This window comes from Rhincodon typus, chromosome 1, assembly GCF_021869965.1.
Source record: "Rhincodon typus isolate 14 chromosome 1, sRhiTyp1.1, whole genome shotgun sequence".
Classification (NCBI taxonomy): domain Eukaryota; kingdom Metazoa; phylum Chordata; class Chondrichthyes; order Orectolobiformes; family Rhincodontidae; genus Rhincodon; species Rhincodon typus.
Genome location: NC_063332.1, coordinates 26604788 through 26620954, shown reverse-complemented (window position 1 = coordinate 26620954; position 16167 = coordinate 26604788). Strand labels below are relative to the sequence as shown.

At 43.8% G+C, this 16167-nt stretch overlaps 1 protein-coding gene across 2 annotated transcripts in view; it reads left to right on the top strand.

Moving 5' to 3' along the window:
* Window positions 1–16167, top strand: part of pstpip2 (proline-serine-threonine phosphatase interacting protein 2) — a 115557-nt gene that overhangs the window by 48244 nt on the left and 51146 nt on the right. For both annotated transcript variants that reach the window (XM_048595106.1, XM_020513283.2), the window contains exons 4-5: window positions 1636–1670; window positions 10851–10957. In XM_048595106.1, coding sequence (XP_048451063.1) covers window positions 1636–1670; window positions 10851–10957 — 142 coding nt within the window. The remainder of the gene's footprint in view (window positions 1–1635; window positions 1671–10850; window positions 10958–16167) is intronic.

The window sequence follows — 16167 nt, the reverse complement described above, 5'->3', positions numbered from 1 at the left end:
ACCTTATTGAAACATACAAGATTCTTTGGGGCTTGACATGGTAGATGCTGAAAGATTGTTTCCCCTGGTGGGAGAGCATAGCACCCAGAGGGTGTAATCCTAGAGTAAGGAGTCACCCTGTTAGGACAGAGATGAGGAGGAATTTCTTCTTAGAAGATGGTGAAACTGTGGAATTCTTTACCACAGAGAGCTGTGAAGGCTGTGTGGACAGATTTGTAATCAGTCAGTGATTCAAGGCCTGCGGAGAAAAGTCGGGAAAGTGGAGTTAATTATTGGCTTGGCCATGATCTCACTGAATAGCAAAGCAGACTTATACGCTGAATTTCTGCACCAATACGTTATGCTCTTACATGATTAGACTTCGGTTTGACCTTGGACTCATCTCCAATTAAGATCCAGTAACAGATATACCACATAGTAGCTGCAATTCATAGCCGCCTCTATGCTATTGAGTACCTCCCGTTTATTTCAGTTAATAGTTTCCTGCACATCGAGGTCAGATTGAAGTACTTATCACATTTTATATCTTCTCTTACTTTGCTTTTGTTCTTAGCATGTTGACAGTTGCAGATTTGTGACTGCTAAGAAAAGATTGTAATTTAGTTAATTTATGGGTGATTGTACAACTGAGTAGCCTGCTCAGACTTCAGAGGGCACGCGGTGTCAACCACATCATACGAACCGAGTTTGTGTAGGTGACACCATGGGTAAGTGCAGCCTCAAACTTTACCTGGTGAATATAATGACAATCTGACAAGCTTCTGGTGTAGCTTCTTGCTTAAGATGTTTTCCTGTTCACAGATGTTATTACACACGACTGGAGCACATGGGAGCTGAACCTGGGACCCCCGGGTCAGAAACAAGGACACTGCTCTTACACTGCAAGAACCAAACTTCATGCTTTCTTGCTTCTCTTGGTTATTGATATTAATCACCAATTAACTAGACCAGTAATTCAAAGGTCATGAGTTTGAATTGGTGGTTGTGAAACTCAAACTTCATAAGAATAGTAATCTGTGCAATTGAAGATGGTTGTGCATATTAAGCAGATTCAGTTCCCTAATAAAAACCGTAGATTTTCGGCTACATCTGTGGAGAGATAGAGTTAATATTTCAAGCTTGATTTGACTTCTTCAAACTAAACGGAGTGTCTCCAGCACTTTGTTTTTATTTCCAATCTCTAACATCCACTATATTTTTTGCATTTTAGTGGTTCCCTGTTTTGTTGTTGGCCACACCCTCTGGCTTACATTGGACCAACTGCGCATTACTTAGTTGACTTTTTGATATTTTCTGAAGTGGTTCTGCCTGCCACTATCTAAGCCCTGTTAACATATGGGGAATACATTCTAAACTAAAGATACAATCTGAAGTATACAGCTACTTTAAATGGAAAAAGGCTGAAAGCATTTTCAGGTCACTCCTACAATAGGGTACAACCATTAATAACCCTCACTCCTAGAAAAGAAACTTAATAATTAATTGGATGATAACATTGTACAGTTGGAAGAACAACATTTGAAACTTGTAAGCAATCCAGATTTAATCAAATATTTCAGTGATTACCAAAAACCCATCATAGCTTGTAATTCCAGTTGTTCACCTCAGTCTTCTCTTTTTTTACTCCCTGTCTAGTACATTGAAGAGAGCTTTTGACGTCTTCAAACAACGTAAGTATTTATCTTTTCTAGGATGTGAATGACAAGCCGGTGAGCTGGTCCAAATCTTCTGCTAATTATTTAATGTACTAGTGATTTAGATGGGATTTCTTTTAACACTGTAACATGTTGAGTAAATAGAAAAAGATGGAGGGTTCTTGAGGTGAAGAGGGTGTAATCAGTGGATGGGAATAGAATCACAGAATTGTTATGGAGCTGAAGGGGACCATTCAGCCTGTATGAGATTGAAAAGAAATGGTTTAGGGCAGAGAACAGGAAGAACTTTTTGACAAATAGGCATCTGCATCACTAAAGAGAGGACTGGGACTGAATGCCCTACCTCCCATTATGCCCCAGCTCTGTCCCAAATCTGGACCACTTTTGTAGTAGTGAGATCTGGTGTGTCTGGGCTACCCACCTACACGTGGCACCTAAGATATCAGTCCAGATTAAGTCCAGTTGAAATATTCCAGCACTGGCAGGATCCAGTTTAGATGCCAAAAGGTGGGGACCCATCAGTAAGGGGCTAATGCTTCCGTCAGGCCTAGAGACCCTTCCTGGGTGTAGTAGCAGTTACATGCTGCCCTGCACTGCACTGCATTGCCTCCCCATCCCTGTGCTTGATGGCTGAATCCAACTTCAAGGCCTCACCCTCTATTCTTTGTTGGATGAAGAATGTGTCTCCCACTCGTTAACGGGGTGCAGGTACATTCCACAGGGAAACACAGCCAACTTGTGTTTGCTGGCATTGGAAGCGAAATACAATGTGGAGGGTTGAGAATAGTGGAATATACTGCCATTGGTTTTGAAGCAGACTTTGTCAATGTCTAATCAATGTTTAAAAATTGGGAATTTCCGGGAATACATTCAATCCAAGTTGGCAAGCCAACAAACATGTTAGTAATAGTGTTGTGTGGAGAAGGAACACCAACATCATTGAGTTGGTCAAAATAACCCACATCTGTTTTGCAGTTTCAGTGGGACTCTCTCACTCTGCATCTGTAGCTCCTTACATTATTTTACAACCCTTCTCAACAAGCAGAGCCACTCATAGAAGCACAAGTATCCCCTGAAAGTGACAGCTTTTGGGGGTTTTTTCTTGTTTGTCTGAGCAACTGAGGAATGCCACTCTCATGAATTTACTCCTGAATTGTGCCATTGGAAGCTCTGCACCAAAGACAAAGCACTTTCACAAATTGGACACTGTAAATGGGACGGCCACAAGTGTTGGCATGGCACTCAAATTCCAAGGGATGGGGACGATTTCACACTGAGGGGAGGTCATGGTATGATAAAAAGATGGGTGGGTATACAAATATTGTGCAGCACCTTCACCATGGACACTAAAATATCACTGTCCAGGGCTAAGGGAAATTTGGTCTTCCTGCAAAAGAGTCTGACAAAGTGTGCCGACCATCTGGTGAGTGCTGACCAATATTAATGCAGCTCTTAGACAGGCGATTAAAAATGTGGAGAAAGTTAATTTCAGAATGCCTGGTTTGGAGCTTACCGTTGCAGGAGATGTGTTGTAACTTTTTTTTAATAGAACAGGGAGATTGTACTTCCATATGGATGAATGGTGATGATGGAGGAATATAATACAGTCAACTGTATGATATACTGAAGACAATACCTGCCATTATTCAATACCTGAATATTATTCTTCTGGTTTTATACGATTTAGTATCTTTGGGTCCCAATGCATGGAACTCGTGGCAATACTGAGATCAATTTGCTCTATCTTAAGGTCGTCTGCTCGTAAGATCTGGCTTTTGTTTTAACTGCTTCCTAGCTCTGGATGAGGTGTTGTGGGCCAACGGAAAATGAGAGTCATTGGAAAGCCGAAGTAAGATTTAGAAAAACACAACAGGACAACAAAGAGTAAAGTCAAGTTCTAATGGGTTGCCTGGAAACTCGGTCACTGAAATGCTAAGTTGTCTATCTCCCCAATGTTTACTAGGTAGTCACAGGATCAGCTTAAGTGACATGTCCATCACATCACCACATCTTCTGTTATCTCCCAACCACATTTATTTACAGACCCAGCCACAAGAACATTATGAGCTATGGATCACAACTCTGGTCAAAAGTGGCGTCCCCATCAGCATAGAGCGTGGGACCGGAACCAGCAAGTTACCTCAGCTTTGTTAACACCATCTTGAGGTTGTAGACTTGCTCACTGAGCCGGTGTGTTGGTTGCAGACATTTTGCCACCCTGCTAGGTAACATTGTCAGTGCGTTTCCGGTGAAGCGTTAGTGTTCTGTCCCGCTTGTTATTTATATGCCTCGGTTTGCTGGGGTGGTTCAGCAAACAGAGGCATATAAATAACAAGCGGGACAGAACACCAATGCTTCACCGAAGGTGCACTGATGATGTTACCTGGCAGGGTGATGAAAGGTCTGCAACCAACACACCGGCTCAGTGAGCAAGTCTACAACCTCATCCACAGCCCAAGCAAGAAATCTTCTCAAAATCTTTAACACCATCCTCCTCATCTGCATTCTATCTGTAGCGAGACTCGCAATTTACACACGCTTATTCAGAGGCTGGTATCCTGCCACCAAGCCACCCTCTATTTACACCTGGGGAATCTTTGACACTGATCCAGCTCCCTCAGAGCTGTCTGACACTCCTGTTCTCATCTGTCACCCAGGGCTCCTTGATTGGACCAGATTAACAGCCCCACTCATGGAACTCATATTCTTTGAGGTCCATCTGGCTGACTTTGTTACAATCACGACATCCCTGCCCCTCTGAGTCCGAGGACATAGGCCAGTTCTCTTTTATTTTGTAGCTCCTCCTGGGGCATTTTAGCATTGGGTCATGTTCCTCCCACTCTGCTTCTCATACAGGCGGTGTGTAACGTACAGTAGTTTGCCTCTTGTGTCCGGAGTGTTTCTGAAGAAATTCATTCTCTTCTTCAGGCAGCAGAGGTGTCAAGGCATTGATATCTGTCATGCCTGTCTCAGATTCCGAGGTATCTTCAACGCTTGATGGAAAGGGAGAACCCACGGGTTCCAGAATATGTGGTCCAAGTGCTTGTTCAGAACTGTCGCATCTACCCAAACTTCATACGTCACTGGACCTGACCTTGCATCAACCATGTCTTTTACCCATGCAGGGGCCATTCCTGTGGTTCCTACACCAAACTTCATCCCCTGAAGTAAACTGTCTCTCTCACTTAGCAAAGTCTAATGTCCAGCATTAGCATACCTGATTCCGTTCCACCCTCACCCTCCAAGGTTGGGGAAGACCAGATTTAACCTGGTCTGGAGTCTTCTCCCCATTAGCAACTCTGGTGCTATCCCTGTAGTTGCATGAGGGGTGGTCCTATAATCAAACAGGAACTGGGACTGTTTGGTATCTAGTGAAGCTGTAGGCTGCTTCTTTAAGCCTGCCTTCAAACTTTGGACTGCTCTTTCTGCCAGACCATTGGATGATGAATGATATGGAGCTGTTCTGATATGTTGAATACCATTCAACTTTAGGAAATACTGACATTCCCTGCTGGTAAACTATGGTCTGTAATCTGTGACCAACAATTCTGGAGTTCATGTATCGCAAAAGATGCGTGCAGTTTTTCTATCGTTATCCCCATGTTTGATGAATGAACTCTAGGCATGTCAAGCCACTTTGAGGGGGTGTCCACAATGACTAAGAACGTTGAGTCCATGAAAGGATCATAGTCCACATGTAACTGAGGCTATTCCCACAAATGCGGGGGAATCTGCTGGCAGTAATATTTGTCCTAGTTGGCACTCTGGGCACTGCCCCACCCACGTGGCTATGTCTGCATCCAATCCTGGCTACCAGACATAAAATGTCAGCAAGAAGTTTATTTTGGAGACCCCTGGTCCTGGGGACTTGTCTATTTTAATGCAATTTAGGATTCCCAAAACTTCCTTTTTCAATATTTTGACATTCTCTAGAGTATTCCCACACTCATCCCTGACCTCAGCATTGGTCATGTCCTTCTCCTTGGTGAAAACCGATACAAAGTACTTATTCCATCTCCCCCACTTCCTTAGGTACAACTTCCCTCCTTTGTCCCTGAGTGGGCCTACTCTTTCCCTTGTTACCTAACATATGCATAAAAAGCCTTGGGATTCTCCTTGACCCTGTTTGCTAAAGACATTTCATGGCCCCTTTTTGCCTTCATAATTGTGCATTTAAGTTCCTTCCTAATTTCTGTGTACTCCTCCAGGGCTTCGTCAGTTTGTAGCTGCCTAGACTTGTGATTTGCTTCCCTTTTTCCTTTGACTAAGTTTACAATTTCCCTTGTCATCCATGGTTCCTGAATCCTGCCATTCCTATTCTTTAGTTTTGCAGAGACGTGCATGTCCTGCACTTTAATCAACTGGTCTTTAAAAGCTTCTCACATGCCAGAGGTAGATTTACCCTCAAATAACTGCTCCCAATCCACATTCTCCAGTTCCTGTCTAATTTGGGTGTAATTGGCTCTTGCCCAATTAAGCACCCTCTCCCGAGGGCCACTTGTGTCTTTTTCCATGACTACTTGAAATCTTATGGAGTTATGGGCACTAAGCCTGGAATGCTCTCCTACTGAAACATCAATCACCTGTCCTGGCTCATTCCCTAGGACCAAGTCTAACATGGCAACCTCTCTGGCTGGATATGTCAACATACTGCCTCAAAAAGCCCTCCTGGACACAACTAACAAATTGCTCTCCATCCGAGCCCCTGGCTGTAAGGGATTCCCAGTCAATAAGAGGAAAGTTGAAGTAACCCACCATGACTACCCTGCTCTTTTCACAGTTTTCTAGTCACTGACTACATATCTGCTCCTCTGTCTCCCGTGGGCTGTCGGGAGGTCTATAGAAAACTCCCAACATTGTGATTTCACCTTTCCTATTCCTGAGCTCCACCCAAAATGTCTCACCGCAAGATCCCTCCGATGCGTCCTCCCTCAACACGGCTGCGATGTGATCCCTAGTCAGCAGTGCAACTTCCCCACCCCTTTTGTTTCCCTTTCTATCCCTTCGACAGTGATATCCAGGAATGTTAAGCTGCCAGTGCTGTCCCTCCTTTAACCAAGTCTCTGTCGTGGCAACGACATCATAATTCCATGCAGTAATCTTAGTTCATCTGACTTACCTGCTATACTTCTTGCATTGAAGTGAATGCATTCCAGTCCTCCAGTCCCTCTGAGCCCCGCGACTTCCCTGTGCCTGCTCTTACTCTGTGCTATGCATGTCTCTGTCACACTTTTGTCCCCAGTCCCTGCACTTACAGACCCATTGTTCTGGTTCCCAGCCCCCTGCCAAACTAGTTTAAACCCTCCTGGAGGGTATTGGTGGAACATCCTGACTCCACAAGTGGTCTCCAAGCCTCCAACACCTCCCAGTCGCGAACCACTTCAACTCCCCCTCCCACTCCTTGGGCAACATGTCCATGCTGGGCCTCCTCCAGTGCCACAATGATGCCACCCGAAGGCTGGAGGAACAGCACCTCATGTTCCGTTTGGGAACCCTGCAGCCCAATGGTCTTAATGTGAACTTCACAAGCTTCAAAATCTCACCTCCCCCGACCTCATCCCAAAACCAGCCCATCTTGTCTCCGCCTACATGACCTATCTGTCTTTTCTCCCACCTATCCGCTCCTCCCACCTCACTGACCACCCCCCACCCCCACTTCCTACCTACTAGCCTCATCCCCGCCTCCTTGACCTGTCCGTCTTCTCTCCTCCGATCTGCTCCTCTATCCATCTTCTATCATCGCCTCGCCCTCTCTCTATTTATTTCAGAGCCCCCTTCCCCTCCCCCATTTCTGAAGAAGGTTCCAGACCGGAAACATCAGCTTTCCTGCTCCTCTGATGCTGCCTGGCCTGCTGTGTTCATCCAGCTCTACACCTTGTTATTTCAGACTCCAGCATCAGCAGTTCCTACTATCTCATATTTATACTTTGCATTTGCCAAAGTCTTGGATGCAGATGCTATTTGGCATTCCTTTCCATTGGGCCACCTATGAGTTAGTACTACCCTGATGCTGTACAGGAAGACATCATGTGTCAATACCAGATCTCACTTGGGATCACAGTGTGCCAACATCTTAGAGGATGTTATCTGTTTCTTTACTTCCCTGAAAGTTATGTCTTAGCTATGTGACCATTTCTAAAGCTGATGCTTTTTTAAAAGAGTTGATGCAAAGATGCCAGGATGGAGGCCAGACTTTGTGTGAACTTTTTGTAATAATTCACCAGCACAAGAAAAGACCTCAGGTCCGGTACAGATGAGGGAGCTGGGGCACCTTTCATGAGCCTCACTTTATCTTCCAATGAGTGTAACCTGGTCTTGTCAACTTTATAGTCCAAGTAAGTCACTTGGGATGCCTTGACCACACACTTTTCCCTTTAAAGGTATACACCCGCCTGGGAGAAACGTATAATGATTACATCTAAGTTCTCTAAGTGCTCCTTATTGGTCTTCCTGGTTATTAGCTTGTCATCTAAATAGATGGGTTAGACCTTGTAAAATGTTCTCCACCATACACTGAAAAATTGCTCAAGCTGACGATACCCCACATGGCAGTCTTGTATATTGGTACAAACCCTTATGTGCATTAATTGTAGCATACTTCTGGGAATCCTCATCTAATCACAATTGCAAGTAAGTGTAGCTCATGTCCAGTTTCTTGAAGGACAACCGCCCTGCCAGCTTTGTGTATAAGTCCTCTATGTGAGAATTTGGGTATTTATCCAGCTGTGAAAAACGGTTTACCATTTGTTTAAAATCCCCACAAAGGTGAACCGACCCATCGGGCTTCACAATCAGTACGACCGGCGCTGCCCATTCTTGCAAACTTGACTGGTTTGATGATTCCTTCACTTTCCAGCTTTCTGACTTCTGCCTCTACTTTTGCCTGTAAGGTAAATGGCACTGGGCGGGCCGTGCAGAATCATGGAATTGCTTCCTGGTCAATGTGCAAGGTGGCCTTGGCTCCTTTGATATTCCCTAGACTTTTCTGAAAAACGTCTGGGTAATTAATTAGGACTTCACTCAGGCAGCCATTTTATAATCGAAAAATGTTGAGCCAGTTTGGTGAATCTTTTTCAACCAATTCTGTCCCATCAAGCTCGGGCCTGAGCCTTTTACTACAATCAGTGGTAACTGAACCAGCTGCTTCTCATGTGAGACTGGAACCGAAGTTGTGCCCTTAATCTGTAAAGGTTCCCTGGTGTAGATTCTCAGACTAGCTGAGGTCTTGTACAAACTTAAGGGTTGGAGTCCACAGTGAATTTTGTTAAAGACTGGTTCTGCAATCACTGAAATAGCCATGCTGGTATCGAACGCCATTAGAATTGAGTGACCATTTACCCAGATGTTTATCTTGTTTCTGATTTGGCTGTTGGTAAGCAATTTAACTGATCTAAACCAGATGTGGGTAGGCCTTCCAGGGTGTGCACTTTCCTGGATACCAGCCTATGAGTTCTCTTACTTAATTTGTCTTTTGATGTCTCGGATCCGCATACTTGCTGCAACTACAATGGCTTGTCGGACCGGATCCTGAAAAAAAATTTAACTGTTTGGCTGAGGCTTGGCTTTGTTTTGGGTTTTGCTTTGGGCTGACGTAGAGTCTGTCCGTTCAGGATATGTCCTGAGTGAGACTGTGCAACTGCTTTCACTCAAGTGATGTTCTCCAAGCTCAGTTGGACTGGTGATGGTGTCCAGTTCCAACAGAATACCCTGCAACTCATATGCTCCGCTTGCCACATTTTCCAATGGTAAAGCCAGTTGTAATGCCTGTTTGAAGTCCAGTTGGGCTTCAGCTAGTAGGCGCCTTTGCATGTTTACATCATTAATCCCACACATACCGAATGGCCTCTCAGCATCTCACTGAGGGTTAAACCAAAGTCACTTGCCTCTGCCAGTCATCTTAACCCAGTCAAAAATCCCGATATGGATTCCCTGGTTCTTGAACTGTCGAGTAAAACAATAGCGTCTCAGAATTAGAGGAGGCTTGAGGTTGTAAAATTCCTTAACTAAATCTGTTAACTCTTGAAAGGTTTTAGTATCTGGTGTCTCCAGTAAAGTTAGGTTCCTCATAACTGAAGAAGTTGCGGGTCCACAAGCTGTCAGGAGAATTACTTGTTGCTTTTCATCTGCCCCAATGTTATTTGCCCAGAAAAATAACACTTTTTTCCATAAACTGGGCCCGCTTTGACAACAGGATTGAATCAGTCAAGCTTTCTAAATAATGGCATGATGCCAGAAATGCATACCCCAATTCAAAGCCGCCTGTTGCGAGCAGGTTTCTTCAGGAGCTTGCTTTTCTCTCATTGCTAGTGAAATAACTCCACAGAGGACAGTATACCATCACCAAGTCACCCTTTATTTACACTTGGAGAGTCCTTGACACTGATCCAGCTGCCTCAGAGATGACTGACACTCCTGTTCTTATCTGTCAGCCCGGGCTCCTTGATTGGACCAGGTTAACAGCCCCAATCAGGGAACTCATATTCTATGAGGTCCACCTGGCTGACCTTGTTACAATCACTACATTAACTGTTCACAAAACATTAATGTACTAGCACCTTGCTGTCTGTCACAACATTTCATTTCTGCCTGATCCTCAACTAATAATAGCAGAAACACTGGTGAATGCTACACAACCCCGCTTGCCAGGATGAGTGCAGCCCCAACAACACTCAAGAAGCTTGACACCATCCAGGACAAAGCAGCCCGCTTGATTGGCACTACATCCACAAACATTCACTCCCTCAACCACCAACGCTCAGTAGCAGTAGCAGCAGTGTGTACTATCTACAAGAGGCACTGCAAAAATTTACCAAAGATCCTCAGACAGCGCCTTCCAAACCCACTACCACTTCCATCTAGAAGGACAAAGGCAGCAAATATATGGGAGCACCACCACCTCCAAATCACTCACCATCCTGACTTGGAAATATATCGCCATTCCTTCACTGTCGCTGGGTCAAAATCCTGGAATTCCCTCCCTAATAGCATTGTGGGTCAACCCACAGCAGGAGGACTGTAGCAGTTCAAGAAGGCAGCTCACCACCACCTTCTCAAGGGCAACTAGGGATGGACAAGAAATGCTGGCCAGCCAGTGATGCCCTCATCCTACAAATGAATAGAAAAAAATGCATTAATGTTATTATTATTATTAATGTTATGGGACTATTAATCATGCAATTGCTTCATTCCTTCCAGAGACGGAGAATGTGGGACTGTTGCACATCCAGCTGGCTGGCAGTTTACGGGAAGAGATTAAAAAATTGGAGGAATTCCGGGAAAAGCAAAAGGATCAAAGGAAAAAGGTGCTCTGTTTGTGCATTTTGTGTAAAATTATGATTATTGTTTAGATCATTCCCTTCTTTAATTTTTCCTTCTTATTTATCCTCTCTTCCAGAGGTAGTACAGAACTTAAACACTGCTAGAAAGAGACATGAAGTTAAAACTTTGCTTTGCACTCATCATGACTGAAATGCAAGCACACCAACTTCAGAAAAGAAATAACAATTTATACAGCATGACCAGAGAGTGTGTTTCAGTCCTGGTGAAATTGAGAAATAGCTAAGGCTGAAGCAGGAATTGGGAGTCAGGCAGAAGCTCTACTCCACTGCTATTAAACCAGAAATAAGAGAAACCTTTAGTACAAAAGGTGTTGATCCATAATGCCTGTGTGCTACTTTAAAGAGCTATCAGTTAGTCTCACTCCTGGTTTGCACATGCTGTTAGGGAGGTTTTAAACTAATTTGGCAGAGGGATGGGGAACAGAGTAGATGTAAAGTTGGGAGCAAGGTCCAATCAGATATAGGAGGAATGCTAGGACAGTCCACTAGGCGAAGAAGACATGGGCAGGATAAGACACATGGGAGGACTGGAATGCTAAATTGTGTCTTTTTTATTGCAAGGAGGTTGACTGGTGAGGTTGATGAACTTAGAGCGTTGATCAGTACGTGGGAATATAATTTTGTTGCAATCATTGAGACATGGTTGAAGGAAGGACGTGATTGGCATTCCAGGGCGTCGAAGATTCAGGTATATTGGGGGCGGGTGGAGGAATATACAAGAGCTGGAGGCATTGCGTTATTGATAAAGGAAACTGCGAGAAAGAGGGAGGTAAAGGAGCTGATATGTAAGCAAATATGTCACAACGAACCAACTGGAGAGCAGGCCATCCTAGACTGGGTATTGTGTAATGAGAGAAGATTAATTAGCAACCTTGTGGTGTGAGATCCTTTTGGGAAGAGTGACCATAATATGGTAGAATTATTCATTAAGATGGAGAGTGAAACAGTTAAATCTGAGACTGGGGTCCTGAACTTAAAGAACTTACATTGATGGTATGAGATGGTATTAGCTAGGATAAGCTGGCTAAGGATACTTGAGGGGTTAATGGTGCGTAGGCAATGGCAGATACTTAAAGAACACATGGATGAACTTAAACAATTGTACATCCTTGTCTGGCATAAAACAGGGAAGGTGGCTCAACCACAGCTAACAAGGGAAACCAGGGATAGTGTTAAAACTAAAGAGGAGGCATATAAATTGGCCAGAAACAGCAGCAAACTTGAGGGCGATATTTAAAATTCAGCAGAGGATGACAAAGGGTTTGATTCAGAAGGGGAAAATAAAATACGAGAGTAAGCTTGCAGAAAACATAAAAACTGACTGCAAAAGCTTCTACTGATATTTGAAAAGAAAAAAACTGGCAAAGACAAATGTAGGTCCCTTCCAGTTAGATCCAGGTGAATTCATAATAGACAACAAAGAGACGGCAGACCAGTTGAACAAATACTTTCAATCTGCGTTCACTGAGGAGGACACAAATAACCTTCTGGAAATGCTAGGGGACAAAGGATCAAGCATGAAGGAGGAGCTGAAGGAAATGGTATTGGGGAAATTGATGGGATTAAAACTCAATAAATCGACAAGGCCTGATGCTCTACATCCCAGAGTACTTAAGGAAGTGGCTTTGGAAATAGTGGATGTATTACTGATCATTTTCCAACATTCTATAGACTGTATTGGAAGAATTCCAACAGACTGGAGGGTAGCTAATGTAAATGCACTTTTTAAAACAGGAGGCAGAAAGAAAAGAGGAAATATAGGCTGGTTGGCCTGACATTGGTGGTGGGGAAAATGCTGGCGTCAGTCATTAAGGATGTAATAACTGAGCATTTGAAAAGCAGTGACAGAATCAGTCCTAGTCAGCATGGATTCACTAAAGGGAAATCAAGCTTGACAAATCTTCTGGAATTTTTTGAGGATGTGACCAGTAGAGTGGGCAAGGGTGAATCAGTAGATGTTGTATCTCGACTTTCAAAAGGCTTTTGTCAAGGTCCCACACAAGAGACTTCAAGGAAAATTAAAGCTAATGGTATTGGAATTAATGTATTGAGGTAGATCGAGAACTGGTTGGCAGACAGGAAGCAGAGAGTGGAATAAACGGGTTCTTTTCTGAGCGGCAGGCAGTGACGAGTGGGGTGCTGCAGGGTTCAGTGCTGGGACCCCAACTGTTCACAATATACATTAATGATTTGGACGAAGGAATTGAATGCCATATATATCAAATTTGCAGATGACACTAAGCTGGGTGGCAGTATGTGCTGTGAGGAGGATGCTAAGAGGCTGCATGGTGACTTGGACAGACTGGCCGAGTGGGCAAATACTTGGCAAATGCAACATAATGTGGATAAATGGCACTTCAGTGGCAAAAACAGGAAGGCAGATTATTATCTGTATGGTGGCAGTTTAGTAAAAGGTGAGGTGCAACGAGACCTGGATATCATGGTGGAGCGGCCACTGACGATTGGCATGCAGGTACAGCAGACAGTGAGGAAAGCTAATGGGATGCTGGCTTTCATAGCAAGAGGATTTGAATATAGAAGTTATACAGGGCCTTGTTGAGGCCATGCCTTGAGTATTGTATGCAGTTTTGGTCTCCTAGTCTGAGGAAGGACATTCTCGCTATTGAACAAGTCCAGCGAATGTTCACCAGTCTGATCCCCAGCATACAAGACTGACATATGAAGAAAGACTGGATTGACTGGGCTTGTACTCACTGGAATTTGGAAGACTGAGGGGGAATCTGATAGAAATATATAAAATCCTAATGGGACTGGACAAACCACATGTGGGAAGAACGTTCCCAATGTAGGGAAAGTCCAGAACTAGGGGTCACAGTCTAAGAATAGGGTAAGCGATTCAGGACTGAGATGAGGAAGAATTTCTTCACCCGGAGTTATGAACCTGTGGAATTCTCTACCACAGAAATTCTGGGGCCAATTTTTTTAGATATATTCAAGGGGGAGCTGGATGTGGCCCTTATGGCTAATGGGATCGGGGTATCAAGAGAAAGTGGGAATGGGATACTGAAGTTGTCTGATTAGCTATGATCGTATTGAATAGTGGTGCTGCTCAAAGGGCTGAATGGCCTGCTCCTGCACCTATTTTCTGTGTTTCAAATTACAGAAATGTGTGAGAGAAACAGGGTTATTGTTGCAGGGCGTTTCAACGTTACCAAAATTAATTGGGATCATTTTAGTGTGAAAGAATTAGACAGGGGTGGAATTTTGAAATTGCATCCAGGAGAGTTTTTTTTAATGCCAGTGTATAGATAGCCCTACTAGAGCTGGGGCAATGATAGACCTAATCTTAGGGAATTAAGCTAGTCAAGCGGTTGAAGATTCAGTGCGCGAGTTTTTTGCAGATAGTAAATGTAATTTTTTACTTTCTTTGTTCATTCATGGGATGAAGGCGTCGCTGATCAGGCAGCATTTATTGCCCATCCCTAATTGCCCAGAGGGTAGTTGAGAGTCAACCACATTGCTGTGGGTCTGGAATCACATGTAGGCCAGACCAGGTAAGCGTGGCAGTTTCCTTTCCTAAAGGATATTAGTGACCCAGATGGGTTTTTCTGACAATCGACAACGGATTCATGGTCATCATTAGACTCTTAATTCCAGATATTTTTATTGAATTCAACTTCTACTATCTGCCATGGCGGGATTCGAACCGGTGTCCCCAGAATGCTACTGGGTCTCTGGATTAACAGTCCAGTGATAATACTACTAGGCCATTGCCTCCCAGTGTCTATAAGTTTCAAAGGCATTGTGGAAAGTGATAAGGATAGTGCAGAAGTTAAGTGTCCAAACTGGGGGGAAAGTCAATTTTAATATCATTAGACAGGATCTGGCAAATATAGACTGGGCACAGCTACTTGCAGTTAAGACTACCTTTGGAAAGTGGGAGTCTTTCAAAAGTTGTACAGTGGGAATTTGGGGCTAGCACGTTCCTCTAATAGTGAAGGGCAAGGGCAGCAGGTGCAGGTAACCCTAGATATCAATGAATATTCAGACTTTGATAAAGAAAAAGATGGAAGTTTATGTCGGGTACAGACCAGGGGAGGTCTTTCTAACGTATAGAGAGTGTAGGGGGTTGCTTAGAAAAGAAATTAGGAGAGCAAAAAGGAGCCACAGCACATTTTTGGTGGATTTGGTCAAGGAAGTCAAGGCCAGTTGCAATATCATTAGACAGGATCTGCCAAACATAGATTGGGAGCGGCTATTTGCAGGTGAGTCTACATTTGGAATGTGGAAATCTTTTAAACGATTAGTGAAAATTCAGGGCCAGCATAGTCCTATAAGAGTGAAGGGCAAGACAGCAAGTCTTAGGGAACACTGGATGTCAAACGATTGCGAGAGTTTGATCTTTTTGTTTAAAAAAGGAAGCGTATGGCAGATAAGGCATGTAAACAGGGGAGGCCTTTCAAAAATAGAGAGAGTGCAGGAGGTTGCTTAAAGAAATTAGGAGGACAAAAAGGTACCATGAAATATCTTTGGCAGATAGGATCAAGGAAATCTTTCAGCATCTTATATATAAACAGTACGAGGATTACCAGGGAAAGAGAGGTACCTATTAGAGACCAAAGAAGTAACCTGTGCATGGAGGCAGAGGATGTGAGTGAGGTCTTCGATGAATATTTCTCATCTGTATTCAGAGGTTCAGAACCTGTTAAGATTAATCAGGAGGAGATATTAAATATTGTAGCCGGCATAAAGGTACATAAATCCCCAGGCTGCAATGGGAGGCAAGGGAGGAGATTTCTTGCTCCCTGGCAGATATGTTTAATATTTCAGTGGTCACAGGTGAAGTGCCAGTTGACCAGGGGATAGCTAATGTGGTTCCTTCGTTCAAGAAGGGCACCAGGGATAGGCCAGATAGTTACAGACCAGTTAGTCTGATGACAGTGGTACGGAAATTATTGGAAAAAATTCTAAAGGACAGGATTAATCAATACTTGGAAAGGTAGGGATTGATCAGGGCTAGTCAGCACAGATTTGTTAGAGGGAGACCCAGACTGAATAATTCAATTGAGATTTTTTTTGAAAAGGTGACTAAATATATTGATGAGGGTAATGCACCTTGATGTGGTTGACATGGACTTCAGTAAGGCCTTTAATAATGGCCCACATGGAAGGTTGGTTCAAAAGTAAGAGCCAATGGGATCCAGGACAAGTTG